Here is an 8,775-nt window from a genome sequence, read left to right on the forward strand (position 1 = left end):
GCATGCTGTGCAGTAACATTGTATGCTATAACCATCCATTCTGCCAAACTCTCCCCAGTTCTGCTTTAACTCGGACTACAACACACACAGAGGGATAGTGACTTCATTGTATGATCAAGTAGACATAACTCCCCCAAATATTTACGTAGCAAATAGTTAGGTATTGCTATATAAACCCATTGAATGCCATTTAGATTTCATTCCTTGTCGATTTGGAGACTACCTATTTACTGGAGGTAACAGGAAATACTGTTTGTAAGACATGTTCCAGAATACCGGGGGATATAAATGTGTTTATATGCAGAAAATAGCATTCAAGAACTTAAACTTGTTTTGTATGTACTCACTCACTTACAGGAGTATTGTGTGATGATTTCTGATTTTGACTCTTATCTGTGATCTGGTAGATCATCTCTCTTGACCAAAGTGCAGCTAGCGTGGTGCAGAATGTCCCCGATGCCATGGCAACTGAGATTCCATCTTCCTCGCTGGTATTCTCTGGGCCTGTGGACATCAGTAAGATCAACAAGAAGACATGGACAGGAGAGTAGGTCAGTACGTAGCTCTACAGACAACATATTTAAACTGAAGCTGCAGATATGCCATACTCTATAATGTCTAAATTAACCAATCAGAATTGAGGACTCAATTAAGACATGTAATAACATCCAAAAAGCGGGGCGTGGGAAGTAGAGGTGCTGAGGGTGCTGCAGCACCCCCTGGTTGAGGACAGGGGATCTGCACTTCCACAAGATTAAATACAAATATAAATAATACACAAAAAACGAATTTTCGTTAACTTTAGTCTAAGTTATCTCAGTGGGTCTTAAACGGTTTGGCACACCTTTATGATTATTAGGATAAATAAAAACAGGTTTGAAATCATTCCAATGTATACAGTAAACCACAACTATTGTTTAAAACTGGAGAGATTACAAAATATGCATACATAAATGTTAACTGGTGAAATAAGATATAAATTAACCACAAAAATAAAATAAGTTAGCCTACATTTATTTGTTATTGGCTATGGTAGGTTATTGGAAATGTTCACATACTTATTTGATTAATATAGATTGATGCATTTTACTTTGAAATGTTAAAAAAAATCAAAACATGTTTGTTATTAAACATAAACATCAAAGTCTAATCCAGGGTTGGAGTGCCTTGGTAGCTGAAAGTTTAAAGTGTAGTTAAGATTCTGAACCCCACATTTCTGTGTGAATGTTAGTCTCTGAGCAGGTGGCACCTTGTATGGCAACCTCTGCCTCTGGATGTATGTGAATAGGTGAATGTTGACTTATTATACTTAGTATATGTGAAAGCACTTTAGGTGGTCACAAAGACTGGAAATACATGCAGTAGATTATACACTAATGTCACATGAATACAATCTCCCAAGCTCGATTCCAACTGTGGGAACGTCATTATTATTAATTATTTCATACCCGTATTTAGCTTGTCGTTTTCATTCTGACTCTACTCATTAATCACTCAACTAAAGGCGAAAAATGGCCATATAATACACAGTAACTCTCCTTAATGTTTTTACCCAAGGTTATAATATATAGGACTCAAAACACTTCAAGCTTTTCTAACACAAAGGATATACACGGACAAAGTCACCATATTGTAGCCTGTTGCTTTAAAGAGATAATTAATCAATTAAGTACTTTTTGACATTGTTCTGTCTGTTCTTCTAGGCGGCCATGTTTTTTGAGTCACTGGGCGAAACAGACTTTGACACCGAGAAGTAAGTGAACAATTTTCACAATAAAAAATGTTTCTCCCCACAGAAGAATTTTCACGGTCTATTTACCTGTGTTATTGTGCTTTTTCAAATTCCCCCTGCAGGCTAAATCCAACTGTTCTGCAAGGCTTCACATGTAACACAGTGCGGAAAATGAAAAAGAAAAGGGTCCGAGGGCTGATCCGTTCCTGTAGGCCAAGGAAAGGCAGGGCAAAGGTGAAGCTGGAGGAAACACAGGTAAATTACTATATCCCTTTATCTGAGTTGATAACTGAAATAGATATGATGTATAACACCAGAGTCTTGCATTTAGGAAAACATTAGTTGTTTGATTGAGTAATAATAAATGTATGCACTATTTTCTACAGCTGACGTGCATGTACAACCAGCTCAAAGGAAACCTCTCTCAGGACTTTGTAGATTATCCATCAGACATGCTCATCTACCTAAAGTTAGTTTTCCTTGAAACATTTTATTTTAATGAACCCCTTATCGGCTTAATATAGAACACATTTTCTTATTTTTTACATATCTGTTTATTACAGCATCAAAGATGTCCAGGGTGCCAACTGCAGGTCATACTTTACCGCATTGGGTGCTGCAGACTTCACTGTGGCCTCCAGTGTTTTAAACAAAGACTCGGGGCTATTCAGCGAAGCCCAGAACTGCTTGGTGAGTGCCGTTAAAAGGAATGTTTGCTAAGGGTTATAAGGAAGGATGTAATGTGTTATAACGTGTTGTATTCATTGTAAAATATAACTTTTATTGCAAAAAAAACATCAAATTAAGCTTAAATAACCAAATGGAAACCGTAAGTTATAACTTGTAGGCCTACCTATGGCTATACAGAGTGGTACGATGGTGATGTGTTTTTGTAGGCCGTCCCGGAAGTTAGCATTGCAAGGGCTTCCCCGACTAAAAGCAATGGGATTTGATTGCACAATATTGCAGAAAATACACTTTTTTTGCCAACACACGTTAATCATACTTGTTTTTGAAGGGTAAATACAATCGACAGAAATAAAAAGCTAACGTTAGGCTAAAATCAAACTATACCACGGCCGCATGGCTATACCAATTCGGTTCAGAATTGATTTTAAACTCCTTTTATTTGTTTTCAAAGCCCTAAATGGGCTGGCTCCGGCCTATATATAGACCCTCCAGAAAACGCGATTCTGCGATCGCAGAATTTACCGCATAATCAGCAAAATGGCGCAGATTTTTAAAAGGCCGCATATTTATCAAAAGGCCGCATAATCCCCGCATTTTTCCACACAAAGTTGAGAAAAAAAAAGTGTGAGTGTGTGAGATTATAGCCCAATTGCTTTTACAATGAATAAACATTGAATGTGTTTAATTGAATAGTAAAGGGTTTTAACGTTAGTGGCAGGTTGTGTGTGAGAGAGAATAAATAAGACAGCCCAATATTTAAAAATTTTTTTATTCTTTCCCCCCGCATATTTAGCATATTTCGCAACTTTCCGCATATTTCGCAACTTCCCGTAATTTCACCGCATAAAATCACATAAAAACCCTGCATGTTTAATCGCATAATCAAGGATTTTAGCCCGCATAATCAAGGAATTTTCGTTCTTTTCCTTTTTCGGCTTTGTGAATGTCTAAACTTAAACGGTGGTCTTCAAAAGACAATTTATTTCTCCACGAAGGCTGCCAGAAATGGTCCCAAAAACGCTAAGGACCACTCACTGTAGGGACTTTGTCTTTACAAAAATTTAAGACAGAAAGACTGGAACTATGGACGAACCAACCACATCCAACAAATAATCCTACAGCTAAACGACTTAAATCGTAAATTCTAGATATTTTATTTTCTCTGAGGTTTTTTTCCCAACGATACTCAACCCTATTTGTTACAATATGATGCGTACAATATTCCGGTTGTTTAAACTTTTTCCTTGTTTTGTGTTTGTCAAAAACCAGGCAGGCGATTTAACCAGACTAAGTTCATGGGACACACCGTGAGTGGGGCCTGAACAAGGGTGACTTTATGTTTTGTTAGAAATTTTATGTTCTGTACATTAACTCCTGCAGTTTAGAAACAATCATTTCACATAGTTAATACGTTGCGTGTCTCAACCGAACTTCTAGAAGTAATGACTACTTTTCGTCGTGACGTTTCTCTATGACTTAATTAAATTCAACCGAAATAAACTTTGATTTTTAATTCTTCACTTCGAAATTACAGCGTGACACCAACGATTACCCCTTTTATTTATTTGTCAATAACATAGGGAACCCAAGTACAGACCATTCCGATGCTTCAAGAAACAAGAATAAACTGTTGGACGTATTCTTATCCGTTTTCACTCGGAGCGTCGCCGCTTTGGTACGGCGCAGTGTATTAACCAGGCGTATTCGCGTATCCCACGCGGCGTAACGCCGGAGGGAGGCGTTCCTAACTCCAGGGGGAGGTCGCTCCACTCCGGGGAGGCGCTCACACTACGTTTCAGTTACCCTCGCGGGACGGGCAAGCTTTCGTGACTGAAGGTAGTCGCAACACATCTTCGGCTGCGAATATATCTCACCGCTTCAGGAGGAGAAGGCCACCTGGAGGTACCCTGGAATAAAGCCTTTTAATACACTAACTGTCAGTTACCTCTCTCTTTCTAATAGAAAGCTAGGACAAACTCCAACACGTGCTTAATGGTGTATACTAAAACAGTTAAATTTTCTATTAAAACGGTCAGTTTTTTTTGTTTACACAGCATTTTGACACTTCATCCTTGCCTACACACAAAACACACTTTGCCAGTTACTTGAGTTAGACGACAGAGCGTCCTTTTTGTATGCCAGTGGTTCTACCGGTAGTGATGACAGAACGATTTGCTCCCTCCAACTGATGGGAGTGGATAGTGGTGTTACTTTGTGCGGTCGTCTTACATACGTCTTCCGTACGGACGGACGGACGGAGGAAACTAAGAGAGACTTGACGGACTAGACCAAATTTACAAATTACAGTTGGTAAACACGTCTCATCGTACTTCATGTTTTCTAGCGCTACGATTACCATCGCAATCGCAGATCGTAAAGAGGGGCCCGAATTTAGCACATAATGATGCTTACTAGTGTGGCTACACTGTCAATGAGAAGTTTCCCAAGTGCTTCTTATACTGATGAGAGAAGTGGCAATTTGAAAACCAATGAATTTACAGTGGAAGTACAATTCCGATTATTTTTACTGTTCCGATTCCGAGCATCTACGATTGAGTTGCACGAACGACTGATCGATCCACATCGATTGAACTAGGTCCGGTGAGCGACCAGGGAAAGTAGTCTGCCCCCCTTGCGCTTTATTGTTCGGTTCTGGGTAAACGACCAATACTATTGGTTGGACCATGATTCCGTGTGGTCCCGTAGAACAATTTCAATAAGAATGATAGACGAATATAAATCGCCTCATCCTTTTGTTAACACTGTCAGTCAATACTGTAGTCAATGCGCTGAGACCCTGAACATCAGAAAGATAAAGGCATAAAAAGTATCAAAATATCAAGTTGTCAAAATGCTTTTGACTGAAAAAACTGTACCTTTAATAAAAAAAGTTCTAACTGTTTTAAGTATACACATTAAACACCGTGATTTAAGTTTACCCTAGCTTTCTATGCAAAGAGAGGTACTGCAGAGATATGTATTAAAAGGGCTTTATTCCAGGGTACTTTGGGCCTTCATCGTACCCCGCACTGAAGCGTGAGATATGGTCAGGTGGCGAATGCCATCACTAGCATAGTTAGTTTAGCGTTCAAAAAATATATCGTGTAAATTTGCTAAAAACCAGCTCGGTTTGCACCGGACATGTATTTTATTTTTAGAACGTTATTTTTTGTGAAAATAAGTTGGTTTAAGTTGTCATGTTTATTTTTTTAGTGTGTGTCCCCTTTACATTACTCAGCACGAGGGCGAGGTCTGATCTCCGGTCTCTCTTCTTCACTCAGAAATCACATTCTAAATTTCGACCAGTCGCGCTGGAATTTCGAGACCGACCCACACATCGCTAACTCTCCTCAAACCGATATATTATTGGGAGGTCTTTTTGCGCCCGTTTTTAGGAACTANTGTCGATAATGAAACAATATATATTGATCAGCACTATAAGTAGATTTGTTTAAAAAGCTGTTGTGCAAGTGAAATCCTTTACATACACAGCAGAACAGACTTTAGCACATGTCGTTAAGCAACACAATAATAAGTGAGTCACCACTGCCGTCATACAGGGTGGTACATTTCTTCCTAGCTCCTCTGAATGCTACTTCAATACATTTTTTTTAAATACTCCCTGTTAAAAAAAGGCACCACTTTCGACAGATAACACTTAACACTGTTTGCAGCACATTCTGCTTTTTCATTAGGAATGACAGCATGCTTCTTCCTCGTGCTGTTTTCATAATGGTCTTCACTAACTATGCAGTAGAAGTGTAAGTATGATCACAAGCCATATCAGGGCTATTTTGTCATTAAAGAAGCTGTTTGCAAAGACACTCCACTGACACTTGTGTGCTGTGAAGAGAGGGAACGCGGTGAATATATGGACACATTAGTGCATTATAGTAGATGATGTGCTCTTCTTGTTCCAACACAAAGGAAAGGTGATTTCTCTTCTAATGGCATGGTCCCTTACCTCTTTTTACAGAAGTGTCCTCTCCAGTATACAATGGCAAAGTCAACACCTGAGCCTCTGAATTTCTTTCGCTTTCTCCACCTCCGCAGTCACCATCTGGAGACGTGGAGTCTCATACTCTTTCTTTCAGAGTGGCTTTCTCTTATTTTGTACAAAATGTGCCCAGTGTGTGGGATGCACACAAACTCACACTGCCACAATACACACTTAGACACACACTCATATCCAACAATGTAATCCTGCTAACTCAGAAAAAACACCCTCAGGCATTTCCTATGTTTTGATGTTGTTTTCCTCTTAAATTAATTAAATACTCGTCTTCAAGATTGTCAATTTTATGAAGAATCTGTCAAAGAAAAAACATATACTTTTTCTTTGGTCCCCTACTCGTGTTAATCTTCCCCCTCCTATTTCTCCACATGTTTGTAATGGTTTTGATGGTGTAAAGCCCAATTTATATAAAGTAATTTTTCACAATTAAAAACAACCCAGCAATATTAAAGGTTTAGGACAGGGAAAGTGACATACAACTGTGTTGGGAAAATACTAAATGTACTCTTCCAATATCAGAGTAGCTGATGATAACAAAGGCCAAACTGTAGCCGTGTACGTAACAGGATGTATGATCGCCTAGAAGAGCGTCAGCACACTGTGTTAGGCATATTATGATAGCTATGTGACAACAATGAGCAGGATGATTCAGCCTCTATGGAGATAGACATATGACAAGCATGATCATTTCTGACGTGGGTCTTAGCTAATCTGAACTAAACATTGAATACTACTTTGAACCGGTATTCCTCCATCTTGTGACTGTGTGACACCCTCTCTTGTATATAAAGCATCTGAAGGACACTGTTCAGGAACTCATTGTCTCATGTGCTCTGTGTGTGATGACTACTTCCATTCTTGCAAGGATAATAAATACATGTATCCTGATATTGAAGCTCAAGCCGGTGATGAGTGATATTTTTCGAAAAATGGTGTAAAGCCTAATTTATGTAAAGTAATTTTCCCAATTGAAAACAACCCAACAATATTAAAGGTTTAGGATAGGGAATGTCACATTCAACTGTCACTAATGTCTATTCATTTACAGTGACTCCCATTCTTCTGATCTGCCAGCAGTTTGTGCTCACCTCTGTCTCCAGGAAGCGACGGAGTGCTCTCTTCTTCTTAATGTTCTTCCGTCGAACAGACACGGCTACGCTCAGCCCCATGATCACCACCAAGAAGAGGCCGCCAATCACCCCTGCTGCGATCAGAGGGGTTCTGAAGATTAAAAAAAGGAGTAGTTGAGTAGGAGTAGAAAAGACAAAAAGATAAAAGTCTGCATCGTTTTTATGCTGCCATTTGCACACTGAGAATAAATAGGTAAGCAAATAAACAAACACATTAGAACTTGTCTTTAAGCATATGCTTATGTGGGCTATCCTCAAAAAGTGTATCAACTTCAGTTTATTTTCTACTAAGCTTCATCTGGTTACAAATATCCCTCGATGCCCTCTCATTAAAATCATGGCTGAGATCAAAAACATGGAAATAACCATCAAAGCGAATTCTCGGCAGCATACTGACGCTGTCATTTGAAATCAAGCCTCTTAAAAATGTTCTTGATATGCCCTGCAAATTGTCTACAGAGATGCTGCATACATGAGGGAGTAGAGCTTATCTGACACCGCTGCCACCTTTTTTCTTTAATTTGGTAAACACATATGTGACCTGCTCCATCGAAATCAGTCGCATTGACCCGAAGACACATTTTGAGTTGTATTCACTGTTGGAAAGAAGAGATTCCTAGCTTTCTAATGATATCAGGATTGTTTTTGTACTCCAAATATTAAGCGAAATATGTCACATTATATAATGACTGTCACCGAGTCATCATTTTGAGAGAAAGGCCTTTAAAGTTTTCTCTTCTCTGGAATCCATCGATCTGATTGATTATTAGCGGAGAAAATGATCAAAATACTACGGAGGGAAGATATTTTCGTTTGGATTACTGGTCTGGGGGAAGCTCATGTGTGTGTGTGTGTGTGTGTGTGTGTGTGTGTGTGTGTGTGTGTGTGTGTGTGTATACGTGTGTGTGTGTGTAATTTTGCGTTTGCGCGTATTGTGTTTGTTTCCCGGGGAAAACCCTCACGAGAAACACCGGCTGTTGTTAGGCCTGCTGTGACGTTAAATTACTCCGTTCTCCGCTTGTAATTATGCCGTTACAAGCTTCAAAGTTGTATTTATCATCTGAATTTGCCGAAACAAGTTTAATATTCTGAAAGCCAAGACTTTGTTTAATTTAAATCAGATTAAAACAAACTGTAACGGACCCTGCCGTGTTATCTATGATTACTATACGCCTTACACTCATAATTTCAGCCGGAGGGAGGGGAAG

At 39.1% G+C, this 8,775-nt stretch overlaps 1 protein-coding gene across 1 annotated transcript in view; it reads left to right on the forward strand.

The window, feature by feature from the left end:
• Positions 1-461: 461 nt before the first annotated feature.
• The window catches only part of LOC104945038 (mesothelin-like protein), a 33,289-nt gene continuing 24,975 nt past the window's right edge, over positions 462-8,775 (forward strand). Inside the window, exons 1-5 of the mRNA XM_010770666.1 lie at positions 462-551; positions 1,704-1,753; positions 1,855-1,987; positions 2,119-2,201; positions 2,296-2,422. Of these exons, the coding sequence (XP_010768968.1) occupies positions 1,710-1,753; positions 1,855-1,987; positions 2,119-2,201; positions 2,296-2,422 (387 nt within the window). The 5' untranslated portion in view covers positions 462-551; positions 1,704-1,709. The remainder of the gene's footprint in view (positions 552-1,703; positions 1,754-1,854; positions 1,988-2,118; positions 2,202-2,295; positions 2,423-8,775) is intronic.

The sequence above is a fragment of the Notothenia coriiceps genome, unplaced genomic scaffold (assembly GCF_000735185.1).
Source record: "Notothenia coriiceps isolate Sejong01 unplaced genomic scaffold, NC01 NC01_scaffold00009013, whole genome shotgun sequence".
In the NCBI taxonomy this organism is placed as follows: domain Eukaryota; kingdom Metazoa; phylum Chordata; class Actinopteri; order Perciformes; family Nototheniidae; genus Notothenia; species Notothenia coriiceps.